Below are 20,081 nucleotides of genomic sequence, written 5' to 3'. Positions count from 1 at the left end.
AAATTTTGTCAACATTGATATTTCATGAGCATAATATAATAGGATTTTAAATTTTATAAATAAAAAGTTTTTTAAAATCTCAGATCAATATCAGCGAGATTCAAAAACTAACAGTGTAGGCTGTGGACTAAATGAAAGCCGCAGTTTGCCGCAAACATTAAGTAATATCTCTATATGACAGTCTTTTACACTCTGCCTCCATTTGTGTCTAACTATTAAAGAAACTAAACCTCTCACACCCCACTCACATACTAACTCTCTGCCTCTTTATCTTTCTCGCTCTCCTACTCACATATCACACATTTTACAAACAAATACATACACACACATACACCAACACAAGCGCGCACACACAAACACCAAAAACATTTTCAAAATTTTATTTTTGGCATCTTATCTTAACCCGATGTTTGTTTCCGTTCACTGAATTCTTGATTGTTTTCTGAGAGACTAGGCGTGGACTTGTGAGGTAATAGTATCGGTAAAGTTAAAATTTACACTAAATTTGAAAAACTTTTTGAAAACATTTTGACAATCTGGACAATTCATTAGCATAAGGGGGCTAATTTCATGAGCATAACTAATTTTAAACCTTTGCAGAAGTGTTATCACCGAGTTTTTACGAAACACAGTTCAATACCTTTTAAAGCCGCAATTCGTAGCAAACACGCATTTATTCAAATTTTTCATGATTTCTGACAGTTTTGCACTCCGTCTCGTTTATCTAACCTTTAACGGAACTAACCCTCTCACACTACTCATGTTTCTACCTCCCAAGCTCTTATCCTTACACAAACATTACACGCACACACATAAATACACCTCCACAGGTGCTCAATCACACAGACGCAAAGACACAAATACAAACATCGATACCAAAAAAAATAATAATTTAGTTTTGGCATATGATCTTTACTCAAGCTCCGTTAGCGTTCATGTATGTCTTGAATCTTTTTTGTACAAAACTAGATTTAAACTTCTTACGGCAACTGTATTGAAAATTGCAAAGTCGCCACAAAATTTGAGGTTTTTGAGGTTTTTCGAAATATTTTGTCTTTTTTTGTTTTACAAACATAATCGTGACACAAATGAACACAAACGAACTGAGAAAAACAGAAAACGTATCGTAATTTACAAAAATATTTTTTCATATTTGAGGAATTTTCACAAACCAAACCTTTTGTTTTTTAATTAAAGAAACGCTCAAAGCCTGGTAAAGACAATTTCGAAGAAAGAACTTCAGTATAAAGAAACGAAAAATAATTTTAATCTATTTTTCAAAACAAATTGAACCACTCTGTTAAATATTTCAATCTGGCAATCCATAAACTAACTAACTCTCACAATTTGCTGTATTGCATTACACAAGAGTAGATTAGTTTGAGCAATAGGGTCTGAAAATATAATCTGTAGCAAAAAAATTTAAAAAATCTTTCGGTAAAGAGAAAGAATGGTTCGTACAATAGCTCTTAACCATCAGAAAAATTTTTTAAAAAAAGATTCACCAAATACAAAGTTAGCAAAAACAAAACAACTGATCCAAATAAATAGAAAAATTTAATTAATTCTGTAGATAACACAAGTACACCTAACAACAATTTTTTTCCTATGCAATCGAAGCCCTCAAAATACTCACACAGCAATAGGCGAGCCATGTCAGTCTTTTTCTGTCTATTTCTCATTAAAAAACTCTCTTGAAGGACAAAAACTGTAATAGTCTTGTCAATAAGAAAAACTTTGAGCCGAAGGCATCCCCTTCAATTCCAACTGAAAGCGAAAAAAACCATGGCCAAAAAACTACATCAGCTCAAAAAGTAGCAAAATAGCTGCAAAACCTCAAAACTACTATAAAACTAGAATAATTTATAATAATTATTAGAACAATATCAGAACGTGCTGAAAAACTTTTTACAGCTGATTCAAATTGCTAAGCCTAAAAATTATTTTAATACGCTCCCCTCCATGGAAAAAATGAAAATTTGGAAGGAAGAAGATGAAAGGAAAAACCGAAGGAAAGGAGAAATTGGAAGAAAACATGAAAGGGAAGGGGGCGTGTCAATCTGCGATAAACGTTGCAGTCTTTTATAGAAACCAGAAGTAGCCTTTAAGGGCTACACAATGTCGTTTCGCTACGATGCCTAAAACGTTGAAATTTGACTGAAAAAAGCCAGTCTCGCATATATATTCCGCTATTTTAAAAAAAACGTTGAAACAATAATACGAAAACTTACACATATAGCAGTTTATAGTAATTTTAGTGTAGCTCGCTTGATTTAGAGGAAGGAGCTAGCAGTATGGGGGCACAATGATGTTTCAAATAGGTTTACCAGGGTGCTTCAATAAATTTCTCTATATAAAAATTTCTTTTAAGTTTCACATATATATAGTTCAGAGAAGAAGATCTGAAACGAAAAAGGAAACCAATTTCGACTAGTTTTTGACTGACTTTTATTAGTGCACTGCCGCCAATTGAGTTTAGTTGCTAAAAATTGTGAATAAGAGATCAAAAATCGAGAAGTCAAGTGTGAAAAAAATCACCCGACAAGTGAAATCGGTCACAAAATTCTTCATAAAAAAGACAAGATTAGAAAATTGCGTCAAACTTTAATCGAGAGCAATTAATAATGGCAGGGCTTGTATCGACACTACCAGCTTTTGATACAACAAAACAACCAATGAGATCAAATAAACAATTGCAAATACGGAGGAAAAAGCAAAACAATTTCCTTCAAAGGACATGAAAAAATTTTGACAGAAAACAACGGAATACATTGACTTGAACAGGCTATAAAAAATGTACATTAAAAATTCAATCAATCTAATCTCACAACTACTTAAAACAAAAGAAAAGCAATTGAACATAACCGACTAACGTCGGGCAAATTGCTCTCAAACGACCGACGAGCGGTTGGCTTCGTCCCTAGCTAGGCTCGGTTAGTGAGGTTAGCTTTAGATTGATTCGACTCTGCAACTTTTAGTTTTCTAGCCTTGTCAGTAATTAAATCAAATAAAACCTGATATTTTAAAAAATTGCAGAACTTAAAAGAAAAGCTTCCAGATTTCGCAGTGAAAATACTCAAAACTACCTTTTGTCTCTGGAATTATGTCAAGTAACCCATCTGCAGGACTTGAAAAGCCTCGTTGGGCAGTAATGATCGTTAAACTCAGAAAAGGACAATAGTAAAAAAAAATTTGAAATCGCAAAATCTTTTTTAAATCATGGTCAAACTCAGGATATTTAAAATCTTCCAAACCATTTTACTGTCTTAGGAGACTATTCAGTATCCCTATTTCAAGCTTAATAGTTTAACTGGCTCATGAAGATCCACAAACTTGGTTAATGATAATAATTTTCCGAAAATTTGAAAAATAAATTAAATTTCATCAAAAAATTGCTTAAGCTGCAGTCATTAAAATATTGATAACCATTCCATTAACTCTAATATTTATGCGATAGCTGATCATCAAGCCTTTGAGGAGGTTCCTAGGACCCTGGTGCCAAAAAAATGACAAAAAAGTCAAAAAGATGAAAAACTTGAAAGAATTGACTTTTTACAATTGCTGACATTAAAATCTTGAAAAACATTCCATTACATCTAGAAGCTATGCAGCAACCTATAATCAAACCCTAGAGGAGGTTATGTGGCTCCTGAGGATGGAGAATCCTTAAAAAATAAACATTTTCAAAAAACTTGAAACTGAAATTTGTGTTAAGAAGTTGAAAACTATTCTATCGCTAAGAGAAAGAATTCAGATACTTATTATCGAACCTTTAAGGAGTTTTTCTGTCCCTGAGGCTGGAAAAACTTAAATGATGACATTAAAAATTTTAAAAAATTGAAAAAAGCAACTTTCAAAAAATTTGAAAAAATTTCAAAAAGCTCGAAAAAAATGCAAATACGTTTCAAAAAAATCATTAAATTTGCTATAATAAAATCATTAAAAAAATATTCCATTACATCTAGAAACTATTGTCAAACCCCAGAGAATGTTTCTCAGCTCTTGAGGCCGGACAAACCTAAAAACTGACAAAATCTTTCAAAAAACTAGAAAAAAAAATGTTTATCAAAAAAACTGCTAAAATTTGTCATATTAAAAAATTGAAAGCAATTCCTAGGCAAATACATTTTTTTTCAGTAACCAATTATCAAACCCCTTAAGGGCATTTTCTCACCCTTGCGTCTGGAAAGCACGCATGCTAAGATTCTTGATGTTAAAATCTTGAAACCATTCCACTACCACTAGAAACTATGCAGTAACCTATTATAAAACCAAGAGAAGGTTCCTTGACACCTAGGGCTGAAAAAAACTCAAAAAATGACAAAAAAATTTTAAAGATTGCGAAAATTAGTATAAAATTGCGTGTTTTTAGCGATCGGTTGTTCGTCAGTAGCCACGGGGGGGGGGTTAGTCGGCAAGAGTGGGTGAGGGGCAACAGCGTGGTGGGGGGGGGGCAACAGTGGGGGTGTCTTCAACCTCTAAGAACCACCCTTGACAACATAAGTATAAGTCTCCAGAACAGTTTGAGCTGAAACGGAGCTGAAATGCTCTAATAGCACTTAATGTCCGCTGGGCGCTACCTGTTTATCCCGTTTTTGAGGACGAAAAGTCAAAAGCGTCAGACGAAAAATCGGTCAAGCGAAAAATCGCATAAAAAAGATCAACAGGACTATTATAATTGCTACAAACTTCGTTTGAGAGCAATTAATAAAGCCAAATTACGGTAAGAAAAACGGTAAGAAATTACGGTAAGAAAATTACGGTCAGAATCTCTACAAATATGCTAAATTCCCTGCAACTGTCACAAATTATTGACTCCAATGTTAGCTAAACACTATTCCAAACAAAATTAGACAGGCGAAAAGCAGACGAGAAAGCTATAAAAGGTTATATCTTCAAAAATTTGCGCAAAATCAGAAAATTTTGCTGACAAGTTTACGTTGAGAAAAAAATTTTCGGTTACACAGCCTAAATAATGTCTAACAATTTGAGCAAAAGATAAAAAGAACATAAAAAATTTTAGCAGAAGAACTATTTGGACGAGGTCCTAAAAAAACAAGCAGGCAGAAAGGATACTAAAATACCGATGCGCCCAATAGGCCAACGAAACCAGAGAAAAAGTAAACCACTAAAATAGAGTGCTCAAACGGCAATAGCAGTTTAATCAGAACACAAAACCTAACAACCCAAAGTCGGACAACCAACAGTACAGACCTGCACTCGATTTAATTCAGTCTGAAGTTGATCATTTTTGCGTTAGGGGAGGGGTGGGTAGGAAGGAGTGGGAGCTAGATGCGCGAAGGGAGAGAGGGGTACCTAGGTGTGGTGAGGTAGGCCATGAGTAGCTAAGTTGCAGACATGCAGTTGTGGGTTGAGCTTAAGCTTCAGCTGCAAAAAATATAACACAATACCGGAAACTACTTGAAGAGTCATACAACAAAAATTCTAACATTACGACACAAAGAACCATATCTGACAGATTGTCGGAAAACAGCCACCGTTAATTCCCACAACACCGTTAATTCCCGTTAATTCCCACAACACACGAGCAAAGTTGCTCGCAAATGTCAGCATTGTCCTCTCCCCATCTTTACATCTCTTGAAAATAGGCTTTATAGCTTTCGTGGACAAGTGCCAGTAAAGGAAACTAGTTCAAATTTGCTCAAAATTGAGAATATTCGTCACTGATATCCGCGATTGCGAATTTGATGACAAGCGAGAAATGACGATGAATCTGTGTCACGATTATCCACAAATTTATGTCACTTATATCCGCGCTAAGGTAACTAAAATTCGCGCAAGGCTTCTAAAACGGATTCAATGAGAAAAAAAGAGAAAAAGTGGGATACTATTGGTTCTTCTTATCAAAATGCAGTGAGGGTAAGGTAACTATAATTTCAATCAGTCAAAGTTTTGAACATAAATTAAGAGTTCAAAACTTAACTTAAAGTGGTTAGAACTTAAAGTAAGGGATAATTATTCGATTAATCCGTCAAGGCTTCTTAAGTTGATTAAAGGAAAAATTTGGGATATAATAAGTACTTATCAAAATGAAGTGAGGAGTTAAAATAAATTTAATCGGTCAAAGTTTTCAATATAAATTAACGGTTATCGTGCAGTGATTGCGATACCCCTGCTCAAATTGCTGACACTGATGACATAAAAAAGTGAAAATTCGAATGTGACTATCCACAATTTTGTTGTCACTGTGCTCCACAATTTAACCATATACGAGAAGTGGTGACAAAACGTCGTCACTCATGTTCGAGAATGCAGACAAGACTGATATGTAGGATGGGCAACGTAATGCTCTCTAATAAGAGGACACACTGATTGGTATCCATAACAATCAATATTAGTCCTGGTAAATATACTCCTTTCTTCATTTTAGATTGCATTGCTCAACAACGTTAATTACAGATGTTTTCATTCAAAATGTTAAACCTAAGAACAATAGTACAGTAAAACAATTTTTTTGCAAAAAGAACAGGTCCGTACAAAAATAGCCGTCTATGAAAATGAAGGCAGCTATCAAGTATCAAATTTAAAAAGGTTAAAAGCAAAGAAAAAATACGGGCTCATATTGCTAATAAAATTCACATGAAACGTTTGCCACTTTTCAGTGGTGCAAAAATTCTAACAATTGCATCCAAGATACGAACAATTACAGGATTTGCCAAAAACTTTGCTTTAAAGCAATTAAGAAACATCAGGGCCCAAAACATTGTTACACAATTCGTCTAAGAGGATTTAATAGAGCTTAATTATTGGAATTTACCAATGCAATTGGTGGCTACGGATAAAACATTCACACATCCGTCTTTATAAAAGTATCAAATTTAGAAACAGTTTTATGTTTAAAAGGGGTTTCAAGACATTTTGAGAGTGATGTAAACCATAATGATCAAATAAACAAACGCAATCCTGCAAAAAACACACTTTAATGAGTTTAATGCCAGTCAACTTAAAGAATTATAACTGCAAAAATGACCCTTTACATCACAAAGTTACGCTTCCTCGCAAAATAAGCGAACAGAAAGTTTCGAAAAAAGTGACCCGGAGCCTCGTGTCAAAGCATTTCAGTACTCATTCAATGGTAAAACGTTAAATCAGTCCTGAATCGAAGTGAACTAAGCGTAAATTTATCTCGCATTATGTGCAAACAAAACCCAGAAACATTTTTTTCATGAATTGTCACTGGGCGTTCTTAGTTTATCGTTTTTTTCTGATCAGAGTAAAATCATAGCAAAAATGAAATTTTCGAAAATCGCAAAATTTGGCAAACGTGCCGCACGATCCGGCAAAAACCAAGTAAAATCATTTAAGGAAATTGTGTAAAACGTTAAAAAATTGTAAACATAGCCGGCAGAATAGCTGCGAAAGAATAGACTTGCGTGCCGTATGATAGAGATAGAAACAGATACAGATATAAGTTGAAAAATTTATCGAGGCCGCTCAAAAAGCTATGCAAAAAAATTAAACGACAAATTAAGAAAGCTCGTTAAAATTCATTGCGCAGAAGTCTTTTGATTAGGGACCCTTATTACACATATGGGTTCCTGTGACCTTAAACTATTTCAAAATAAAATTAAATTTTAAAGTGCAAAAGTCATTTTATTGAGTGATGTAAGTCACTTATGATCAAAATCTAATCACTCAAAAAACTTTTGCTAGAGAGAGTGAGAAATGACGTCACGCGCGCAAAAGCAGTTAGTGAGAGGAAGAAGTAATTCAGAAAATTTGACTTTTCAGCTTTGAGGTGTGAACAAATGTAAACGAAAAAGAGCGTCAGACGACGAAACAAAAAAAAATAGCAGACAAGTCCTGACGAACAATTAAACAATTTTCATCGACTAACAGAAAACTAGACCTAGAACGAATTATGAATGGATTGGCAAAACCATTTAGAAAAAACTCCAATCCAAAAAATCGAAAAAAACAGTAAAAATCAAAGCGAAATTGCCGCATGTGAACAAAAACCACTTTGTCGACAATTTTTGTTCAAACACCGTTTTCTCACTCTACTTTAAAATTAGAGCGAAAAAAATTTCACGCCGCAAAACCACTCGCTTTTTCGCTCCATTTCCTGTTTCGGCGTGACCAAAATCACTATTCCAATTTGACTTCAAAAATCATGAAAATGTGTGAACAGATCTTCTTGAGCTCGAAAAAGTACCACTTCAATGGTACTTCGACAAATCCAGTTCACGATTCAGTCCTTAATATGTGGCACTGTGATATTATGTCTCTCCCACCGACGAATAGCCACAACATCTTTAGTGGTCAAAAGAAAAATTGGTACAAAAAATCGCGTAACAGACCAACAGGACTAAATTTATTGATCGAGATAAATTACAAAAGTGCTCGCCTGAGTATGTATTATCTACAACTCAAAAAACAAAAGTTGGAAAGGTAAAGTAACACAAACCCTTTTGCGTCTGCTGCAGAGCCAGCTGACTGTCCCCGTCTGCTCCCAAAGGAAGTGAACCACGGCCATTGACGACATCCTCGTTAAGGGCACTAGGCAGTGGCACCTGCTGTATTGAGCGCGCACGTGGTCTTCCATCCACATTCACTGTGTACACTGGTCCCTCGGGCTCCACAGTGATCACCACAGATGCCTGTTCCCTATCACAGCATAATCATAAACACTTCTTGCAACCTTCAGGTCAAGTTATATAACAACCAACAACTGAACTACTAGATTACCGATAAGAGGAGGGAAATCCAGTTAGCTCCAACAAAATAAAAGTGGCCGAAATAGAAAATATGATTGTTCCGACCCACTTTAGTGAGGGAGGAACTATTTGCGCAACTGGGTTTTTTGTTCAGTCAATTTTCGCCTAGCGATATATCCATCGTACAGAGTTGTGAGTTCTATCATTAGAAAGCTTGTCAAGCGTAGAACTTCAAAAGTAAGACCTTTTTGAGTTTCGCGGTTTCGGAGGAGTAACTGAGATTTAAAGCTCCGTGAACGTTAGCCTAACTTCCGTTGCTTTGTTCACGTTTTTCTTAAATTTTGCATAAATTTTGATCACTTTTTGCCCAAAAAATGCGTAACATTGTTAACCACAGACCCATTGGTTTTAAGTTAAAAATAAAAGATAGTTTATGACTTGTCTGAACCAACTTTTTTCGCTAACGGTTTGGTTAAATTTTCGACAATTTAGCATTTTTTTCCCTTTTTTTATGAAAAAGGGCACCAAATATGCTTATTTGGCGCCCTTTTTCCGGTTTGACCGGTAGTCGAGACAAAAAAGACTGCTGATACAATCTGCGTTTACTCACATAAGGGCTATTTTTACGTTCGCTTCCTGAGAAAGTTTTCAGGAACTAATATTTAGCGGTCTTTTTGCTAATAACTATTAAATAACTAATACGCAAGTTTTTGAAACAATTGCGCTAGCCGCGCAAGTTTTTGTATTTTGAGTCAGCCTTTATATTTTTGTTGCATTTTTTATCTCAATTAGAAGCAAGTCTGTTTTCAATTCAAGCATGAATAATAGGATGTTCCAATTTTGTTCAGGTGAGATCCAATTACTAAAAATTGTGTTTTCCGAGTAAAGCTCATGGTTTTTATGGCTTCGACAAAATGATAAACTTTATATGAATCTTTGAGCCAACATTTGATGTTCTTCTTGTAGTTTTCTGACTGACTCCAAATCATGAAATATCTAATACGGCATCCAAGGAGGTAAAAAATAGAAATTATCTAATGCTTTCAGTTGATACATGTGTTTTGTGATAATAAATCCCGATAGGTATCCATAAGTCATCATGTATTTTTGATATATTGAATTTTTGGTCAAATTAGCTATTTCGGTCAGAATCGGAAAATATTTTTTGTTCCATTGAGACGCAGCAACACAGGACCAATTTTTTGTATAATTTTGAACATTAACTAGTCACAATGTATTTGGATTATAACGGGGCGCTTTGCTTTTCAGTTTCAACTTATGGTTTCATGGTTTTAAAGCTTATGTTTTGTTGGCTTCAAAGCCATTTGCGTAAAAATGTGAGCCAATTTTTGAGTTCTGCTTGTTGACTTAGTGTGACTAATGACATGTCCCTATGCCATTCTAAGCAGAAATATGTTCTGTCCTATGGTTTTTAAAACTATGCTTTCAAAAAATTTTTTCGAGATTTTCAACTTCAATTTTCATTTCTGCCGTCTTTTAGCGTAGTCTCAGCAATAAGAGAGGCGGCATTCTCTTTCATGAGAATTAGAAGTTTGTCTTCGCTGCTGTTTTATCATTTAAGTGATGGTTTTCGGGCATTAATACTACGAGTTTTTATAAATTTTCCTTTATTTGACTTTTTCCAATTTTTGAGGCTCTTTTTTTCTGCCTGGCCCGAATACCACTGCAATGACAATTCACATATCACATTATTAGCGTTATTATGCGCAAACAATTACTAATGCACGGATCTATTCATTTTACAATTACACCTCCAAGTATTAAATACTAACGCAAGTAAAAAAAACTCGTTCCAAATGGTTGCTCTAATTGGTAGGGCTCTGCAAAAATGTGTGAAGACACCCAAAAAATGAAGGACATCTTTGACAACATTAACACTTCGAAGCTGATTTTTTTTAACAACACACAAAAATTGTTAATGAACATTGTTGATCAGAAACAAATCGGAAGTGAATCTAGCATGCCCCTATGGGATAAAAAACGGCTTCTTTTTAACCTTGTTGAAAAGATACAAAAAACCAAAGATCGAAATTGCATAAATCCGATTGAATATAAAAACTTATCCGTCAATTTCCTTAAAAAATCTAGTTTTTGATAATGGATACTGGCTAGCCTTGTATATATTGTATTTGTATATATGATAATATTTTAACAACAACAGTAAAGAGCAGTTTGAGCTGAATGCGCGAACAAAATACATATGAAAAAAAATAATATGAATCGATGAAGTAAAAAACATAGTAGGACAAGTCCTCGCACAATCGAAGAATTTTATTATTTGAACAGAAGACTAGACCTGGAAATGACACAAAGCACATTAGGAAAACCGCTAAAAATCCCATCCAAAAATTTAAAATAGAAAAAAAATAAGTCAAAATTGCGACACGAAGAAAACGCCAAACAACAAAGCGCATTTTTTTTCAAACACCGTTTCCCCATTTTGTAAAATTAGCAGCGCAATAATAGCCGGCCATTAAAAAAATTGACGTTAAAAAAACAACTGCAGACAATTTTGATTAAGAAAAAAATTAGATCACGCAAAACGAAGAAGGGCAGGGCGTAAAAGTCTAAGCTTTGCTCAAAAAAGACGAACACGTTTACAATGATTGCTTCAAACTTCGTCTGAGAGCAATTAATAAAAGCAAACAACAATCAATAAGGAGACAAAATTATCAAATTGGGCTACACTTCACAATTAGAAGTAAATTGGATAATGAAAAAAAAACCATTTTCAACTGTTCACATGATTTCCTCTCAAACAGACCAACAAATCTGATAAAATATTCTCGACAGTTTCGCTGAATCGCATACTTACAGATTAGTATAGCGCAAGGCGCTAAGTGAGCTGCTGGGCCACTTAATGCCCTCCGAGCGCTACTTGTTCATCCCGTCTTTGATAACGAAAAGTCAAATGGGACAGACGATTCCCCTAACCTCAATTGCTATTCAAACCGGAATAAAATTTTTGTATCAAACCAGTTTTAGAGTGCAAAAATTTTCTAATTAATTACGTGGTCGGGCATACTCCTGTTCCTTGACGAGAAGATCCAGGGAACAGTATTCTTATTGATCAGTATCCCTATTTCAAGCTTTAAATAGTTTCACTGGCACAAACTTGGAACATCATAACTTTCGAAAATTTGAAAAAAAAATTCAAAAAATTGCTAAAACTGGAGTCATTAAAATATTGAAAACCATTTCATTAACTCTAGAAGATATAGAACTCTTTTATCAAACCTTGGAGGATGTCCTTAGTACGCTCGTGTCGGAAAAAAAGAAAAAAATTCCAGAAGATTCAAAAAACTTTTTTCAAATATTTTTCAAAAAACTGTTTAAATTCGTGATATCAAAAACTTGAAAAACATTCCATTACATCTAAAAACAATGCAAAAACCTATTATCAAACCCTAGAGGAGGTTGTGTGCGTCTTGAGGCTGCAGAAAACTTAAAATAAACATTTTCAAAAAACAAAACTGCTAAAAAATGACAAAAAAATTTCAGTCAAGAGAGGGGGTGTCTTCAACCTCTAAGAACCGCCCTTCACACCATAAGTATAAGTCTCCAAAACAGGTTGAGCTGAGTGCTGCCTGTTTATCTCGTTTTCGGACAAAAAGTCGAATGGGTCAGACGAAAAATCGGTCAAGCGAAAAATCGCATAAAAAACACCCACAGGACTAGAAGTCAAAATTATTTCACGCATAAGTTCGCAAAAGCGGAAAAATTGGGTAAAGCGAAACAAATTTTTACTAGAAGAAGCAAAAAACATAGCAAGACAATTCCTCACAGAATTCAAAGAAAGCAAAAAAAACTAAACAGAAAACTGGATCTAGAATTGAACGAAAATTCATTAGGAAACTTCAAATTCCATCAAAAACATAAAATAACAAAAATTAAAGTCAAATTGCTGCATATGAACCAAAACGACATGCAAGAAAGCGATTTTTTTTAAAGATCGTTTTTTGACTTGTTAAAACTAGCAGAGCAGTAATAGCCGGTCATTAAAAAATTTGAAGTTTAAATATAGCCGCTGACAATTTTGAACGACAGAAAAATTTAGACCGAGCAAAACGAAAAAGAGTAGGGCGTAGAAGTCAAAACGAAAGGGCGTAAAAATTCAAAGTAAAAATTTTGCATAAAAAAGATGAATACGTTTACAATGATTGCCTGAAACTTCGTCCAAGAGCAAATAATAAATGCAAACAACAATCAACAACGAGACAAGTATCAAATTTGGTTACAGTTTACAATTGGAAAAAAATTAGACTATGAAAAACACCAATTGCAACTGTTCATAATTCTTCTCAAACACACTAGCAAATCTGATAATACGAGCCAAAAAAATCTAAAGCACCGTACAAACTATGGCTAAAAAACCTAGAAGAAAAACGAACAAAAAAATAGAAGTGACCAAAGTAAACTAACTAATTATCAGCAAAAACCATGGTGGACAAAAAGCATGAAACCAAAAAAAATGATTTCAAGCCAGTTTTTATATGGACCGGGAGACCTTATATGAACCAGGAGAAATTTTTCACTTTATTTTTCCAGAAATCAAAAACGTCGTGAACAAAATTTATCGCTTTTTCTTCTTCTTTGCCATTCAAATGGGGGCGTACATGTTCGGCAACATCTCATCGGCATCAACAGGTACAACCGATTTTTGTAACTAGTAAGCAAAAATTTTCATTTAAACGTTGTAGAAAATAAGCGCATAGCAATTAAAACGCTGAAAAGCAGCGCTTCAAAAATCAATTAACGTTACACAGCGGCCATGTCTTTAATTCAATTCGCATCAATTCCGTTCATCAAATTTTTGCGCACTTTCCCGCTTGCCCAATAAGTTATTTACCAGGCTCTACACTCTTTACACGTTTCTTTTACTGTATTAGATTAACTGGGCAGTGCCGGGTTTAAAATATTTCGAGGCAGTCTGAAACATAGCGGGGGGATTTTGAAAGCAGTAAATTTTTCATATACTTCATTGAACCAATTTCATGCAAAACAAAACGTTAGGAACTAGGCAAACTTTTAGCCTCAGATCTATCTTGAAGTACTGCAAATTTCTACAAATAATGCTTGAGCGTAATCGAGTTTTTGCTTAACATCCAATCCCCCTTCAATTATTGCAACCTTTTCATGCATGGGAAAAATTCCTTACAAAAAAAAAACAGTTTTGTTGAATCTCTTCTGAGAGCTGTGAATTTTCAAACAAATTATTGGTTAAGTAACTTTAATAAATTGGATTTTAATAAACTTTAGGAAGGAGTCTCGTTAATAAGTGTTCGCACATGATGTTCCGACCCGAGCTCAACTACATTTTTGACTTAATTGTCAACCAAATGAAGAGATAACAAAAATAGATGTTTGAGTTCAAAAAATTGTTACAAAACCTAACTACTGATTGAATTATTCAATGTCATGCCTCATTACAGAGTTCACGATATCTGCCAGTGAAAAGATTAAGAGAAAGAACAACAAACAACAAAACAAGCAAAAACAAAAGTTTCACGGCAGAAAACCAATATCTAAATTTAAAAGCACCTAGTAACAACGTCAAAATGCAATCAGATAAAACCCTAACTACACAAATTTAGTTTTTCCTGACTAAACCGCAGATTGATATTTTCCTTAATGAGACTAGGTAACAGTTCGACAAACAGAGGGAAAAATGAGGTTAAAATCAAAAATCAATAAACATTTCTTTAAACCAAATAATTTCAAAAGTCCAAACGGACTAAAGACGCAGAAAATCTCAAAAAATTACGAACAATTTGCAACAACACAAAAAATTGAAGCCACTAAAATCATTAGCTATTATCTGATTATGTTTTTTTGTTTCAGTTTTTATTTATACTAATTCAGCTAAAAATAGACTGAAAGAATATATAAGTCAATTTGGGCAAAATTGGAAAATCATTGTGATGCGTTTTTACCTAAATGAGCTAAAAGAAGAAAAAAAGAAACGCAATCACACCACTCATAAAAAAATGTTATGAAGGCGTATCTTGTCCACCAAACAAAACATCAGTTACAACATAATATCAGCAGACATTAAAATTTTTGAAATTCAAGGAATTGGATGGACCTCCCAATGACGAGAATGTTACAAGTTGACGAAAAGAAAAACTGAAGTTTGCTAAATCTTTGAAAATGTATAAAATCATAATTTTTAACACTATTCGCTATAAACTGACTGCTTCGGGTAACATCATTCATTGAATCGGCAATTACAAGTTTATGAGACCGGTCAGCATTTTACGGCTACCTAAAGAATAAAAAACAGAAAATTCTAAAAAATTAAGTGAGAAGTGTTTAAGACATTAGAAAAAGAACTTTTCAGTAAATACTTTTTTGTATTTTCACTTAATTGTTGATCAGCAGTGAGATTGTTTTTATTGTTACAAAATGGCATGGAAAACAACAAATTTAAACGAATATATTAAAACCACGAAGTTTTTTAAGAAAACCACAAGTACGAAAGCCATTAATTTCAATAGCTTTCAAGGGAATAAAATAAGCACACTAAGTTCCTCTTCAATGGGAAGGCAATGATATTTTTCATTCATAGATCATCAATAACTCGTCGCGATAAATCGTATAGCAACGAAAAATTCATTGAGACCAAGAAATTTTTGAGAAAACCCATGGTATCAACGTCATAAAATTCAATGGAAGCCAATAAGTACGCCAATATGCCAATATGTGTCGAAGCCATTTAAACCAAAAGTTTTCCTCTGAAAATTTTTTCTATGATCCAAAGAAAGTCTTCTCGAAGTCAATGGGAACTATCAATTTTAGGATAATGTTATAAGATTTCTAAATGAACCAAAATTACAAAAAAAATATTAATTTAAAAAAAATTATGAAACCTCGTGCATCGAAGTCAAAAGACCAATAGCTTGAAGAGAATACCGCTAAATAGATAAATTTTTGTTGAAATAGAAAGGCATTCTTAAGACTGATTTACAGTTCACGAAAAAAGGTTTAAGATCAATTTTCACAAAAACGTTCGAAAAATGATTTTAAAACTTTAACAGCCATTAAATTCATTAGCTTTCAACGGAATAAAGACGCTCAATTATGCCACGAATTGAGTACAATGATTTGTTTCATGCATAGGTAATCAATAATACATCACAATATGTCTTATGATTATGAAAAAAAAAAACAACAAATACAGGCAAAAATCAAAAACTCTCATAGAAAAGTGCGAGAAGAAAGTGTCGAAGCCATTTAAACCGTACGTTTTTCTCTGAAAACTATAACTATGATCCATTGAAAATATTTTCTAAGCCAATGGGAGCCATTAATAATAGGATAACAGGATAAGACTTCAAAAGGAACCAAAAATAAGAAAAATTTGAAATCTCGTGGCATTGAAGTCATATAACCAGCAGTTAGCAGACAAAGCCAATAACGAGATTAATATTGGTTGCAGTAGGAACGAGTGGGTCCTGTCAATACTGAGAATGACTTACAGTTCACCAAATAAGTTTATGATTAGTTAATATTAAAAAAATTTCGATAATTTAATTTCAAAGACTTAACAGCCATTAGCTGTCCACTCAAAGCACTAGATAGGTTCACTTAATGCTCATTGCGCCTATTGCGTTAACCTATTGCGCTTTTAGTCGACAAGTTTATGCCATAGGACTTTAAAAATTTAGTAGAACCTCAAAAAGAATGAAAATTTCATTTAAAATTACGATAAACTGAGATACGGATCCAAAAAAAAAACATGAGCGATTCCTTGGAAACGAATTTTTTGTTAATTGGGCTTTATTTGATTGTCAATCAAAATTGTCATTACTGGAACCTCGATATGAAAAGTGACTAGTCTCTAGGTGACTTGAAAAAAAAAACAAAAAAATTATGGAAAATTTTCTAAAAAAAGAGCTCTCAAATAGAATTCGTTTTTTTTATAGTAAACTTCCCTATGGGACCAGAACTAGTCTTTTTGTTGCCTTTCGTCATTTAGGAACGGAAAATTGATTTATTTTGTGGTGTGAAATGTAATCTTGAATCAAAATTTTCATAGAAAAAATGTTAATTCAACAAAAATTACGGTAAAGTGAACAAAAGTGAACCGAATATCAGTGTTCACATGAAACTTTAAACCTCGATAACTTTAAAATTCGAAATAAAAAAGATTTTTATTTCGAATTTTACGCTGGATGAGCTTTTTAATGATACCACTCACTACGATGAATATATCGATCGGCCAAAATTGTCTGAACAAAAAAACCCCATTTGAGTATATAGTTCCTTCCCCCACAAATGGGGTCGGAACAATAAATTAATAGGAACTTTAATGGCCGGTAGTTGCTAAAGGCAACGATTAGGTCTCCTAAGAGCAACTGAATTGGCAATCCCCTGACAAATGGCCTAGTTCAATTCAGTTACGGTGCTTATACTGAAAAAAAGTGGGTCCCGGTAACAATTGTTTAAGAAGCTGAACAAAGTTGATACTTGACATTTTTTAAGGTTCAGTCCTTAAAGTTAGTTCCAATAGCCAATACAAAACTCCCTCTACCGATTGATAAACATGACATGATGGCGAAGATTAAGAGGATTACAGTAAATGTGCACAAAGTGTTAGTTCGTGAGTTCTTCAGTGATATAATTGGAAGCTAGTCTAATAATGCAAGGCAGTGATTTGGTGGTGTACTTACCACGAGAGATGTAAAGGCAGCTTGAAAACAAACAAGCAAATAATGAATCATTAGAACAACATTTTTACAATATAATGGGAATATTCGATTGGACTGCTTATTGAATTAGATGTCATTTCACGAATAGCATTACCAACTGATCTCATGCTGACTTTTAAAATCTTCTACCTGTTCAATACCTAAGCAGATCAGATCCTGGAGCAAACAGAATCGATCCGCCACAAGACAACAAAAACCACTGACTTAACATGAAATCAAACATAATCACGATATGGAACTTCGCAGTTAAAATTATCGTCTATTAATGTAAATCCAGTTTCATAAAATAGTTTTAATTCGACAAAATGTGTCAATTTGTGACTGAAGATGACCATTTTATAAAATGAATGCAACCCTACCTTTGATCAGATTGATCATAGGTTATAGTCACAGGAAGAGTTGTGAATGGGAGAATATCCATTTCAACAGGATTGACCGCAAATGCCGGGTTATTACACCTCACAGTGACCGACAAGTGTTTCTGGACACAGTTCCTCACAGGAATACTGCACGTTTTCACGCCCTCGTGCAACTCCAACTGTTGGCAGTAAGGAGGGATGTACAACTTAGGCTGGTCAACCGTGATTTGGAATTCAATGTTGGACAACAGTTTGTAGGAATATTGAGGTGTGGGTGTCATGGCGTACACACATATCTAAGCACACATCACACATGTAATTGCGATAACTTTTCAAACTCCACTCAACTCACTGAAATCAGTTACAAAGCGGTCAATTGTAATTAAGATAGTAAAAACAATGCAATTGAAAAGCGCTTTGCTTTAGCTTGGACGCAAAGTCGAGGTGCTAATGATAAATTCGAGAAGTAAGTACCAGGCCTGACGAAGTTGCTAATTAAACCATGGTTCGATCATTTGAAAGACATGAAATTCAGTCCCTCTTATATGAGCGTTCGGACGAATAGCTCCCGAACAGCATGCGAGTTCAATACTTCTCTAGCATGTTTCGCTAGCTATAGGGTTCAATTGCAGATTGATTGCAAGAGAGGTTGCAATGAAAGCACTAAACATAACCGACTAACGCCCTAAATTATGACTTAATTAGGGATATTTTAGGAAAATACTGCGAAACTACGAGGCACGAAATCGGCGTGACAATGGGTTTAAAGCGTTTCAATTGATTTAGTTTTTCGGTATTGACTCGTGTTCTATTTAAATTGCTCTGCCTAAATTGCTACGTCTAAAATCACTTTGAGCAGGAGAGAAGAGTAAAACTAGACTCGAAACGTCAAAAATACTTCACGCAAAATGTTCAATAAGCTACAAGTAAATATCTACAAAATGAAAAAAAAACCAAAAACTCTAACTCAAACAAAAACTAACTGTCTAGCCACTACATTCGGGAACTTATTGAGTAAAGTTCATGCAACAGTACCTTAGACAACAATCACCAATTTTATGAGACTCACCAACAAAATAAAAACAAAAACTTTATTTTTGCCAAAACTCAATTTTTACGAATGTAGCTTCAAAGTCATCAAAAACGTGAAAATCCTCGACCACAAAGTTATCTTTCATTAAAAAGTATAAATCCACTTCTACAATTATAACAAATGAATAAAGTAACAACAGTGAAAAAGATGGCCAGATAATTGCCGGAAAATAGCTGCCTTGGACCTGCTTAACGGAAACCGAGATTGAAACAGAAAAAGAAAAAAGGAGATAAAAATTGTCAAGAAATTTTTAGGTGTCACAAAATGTTCTAATTTGTGCAGTGTCAGTTAGATTCTAAAAATACACTTAATTCAGCTTCTAAACTGAAGTCTAGTAAGCTTAGTACTAATGCCAGCTAGCAATCACTCTAATGAACTTTGATAACCTAATGCACTTCGACTTACTGACCGGGCTTTATCGGTCACTCCCGTTTCTTTTAATTTGGCTCTTTTGATCTAGACCGCATTCACAAAAACTGAAAAATTCAATGAGTGTTAGAATTGTAAAATCATTCAGTTTGAACAGTTAGTGAGCGCCTAAATAATAGTCATTGAGAGGCTGACGGCTGCTATTATTAAATGCAGGAAACAATCAAAACTTCCGTTAAATTTTTTTAACGGATAGTGTCAAAGCTCAAAACCATTAGCTACAAACTGGTACCATTAAATAGTTGAATTTCTGCCTCATTAAAAAGTCGATGAGACCTGCCAACAATCAGATTTATTAAAATATTGTGTCAAGAACGGAAAAAAAAACGAATATGGACCGAACTAAAAAATCACTAAAAGCAGCAAAAAAAAGAAAGAACACAAAATTTTGTTTAGAATGCACAGGCACGAAGAAAGCGTCTCAAATGGCAAAATGACAAAATATGGATTAGAATTTCATATAAATGTCATAAATGGTTGAAATGATCGGAAGGGCTCCCAAACGAACGAATAGTTGTGAACACGTGTAAAAAACCACGCAGGGGATATGATGGGCAATGGTGGGACATGATCACCACCTAGATATGATCACAAAGGTGGATATGATGCACCTAGATAATTATATTTTATATTGAACACTAATTGAATTAATAAGCAGAAACGACAGTCAGCAAAGAGTGGCAAAATACCATATAGACAAAAACTAGCATCGACTATCGAAAAATGAGACGAATCAAGTTAAAACAGTGGTCATACAGACAACAAAATCTCAGAACCAACAGTACAAAAG

At 34.1% G+C, this 20,081-nt stretch overlaps 1 protein-coding gene across 3 annotated transcripts in view; it reads right to left on the bottom strand.

The window, feature by feature from the left end:
- Nucleotides 1–20,081, bottom strand: part of LOC142344786 (uncharacterized) — a 188,127-nt gene that overhangs the window by 36,668 nt on the left and 131,378 nt on the right. For all 3 annotated transcript variants that reach the window (XM_075396725.1, XM_075396726.1, XM_075396727.1), the window contains 2 exons: nucleotides 17,770–18,065; nucleotides 8,429–8,628 (listed from right to left, as the gene is read on the bottom strand). In XM_075396725.1, coding sequence (XP_075252840.1) covers nucleotides 8,429–8,628; nucleotides 17,770–18,065 — 496 coding nt within the window. The remainder of the gene's footprint in view (nucleotides 1–8,428; nucleotides 8,629–17,769; nucleotides 18,066–20,081) is intronic.

This window comes from Convolutriloba macropyga, chromosome 8 (assembly GCF_964194025.1).
Source record: "Convolutriloba macropyga chromosome 8, txConMacr16.3, whole genome shotgun sequence".
Taxonomy (NCBI): domain Eukaryota; kingdom Metazoa; phylum Xenacoelomorpha; order Acoela; family Convolutidae; genus Convolutriloba; species Convolutriloba macropyga.
This window is presented reverse-complemented; position numbering and strand designations above follow the sequence as displayed.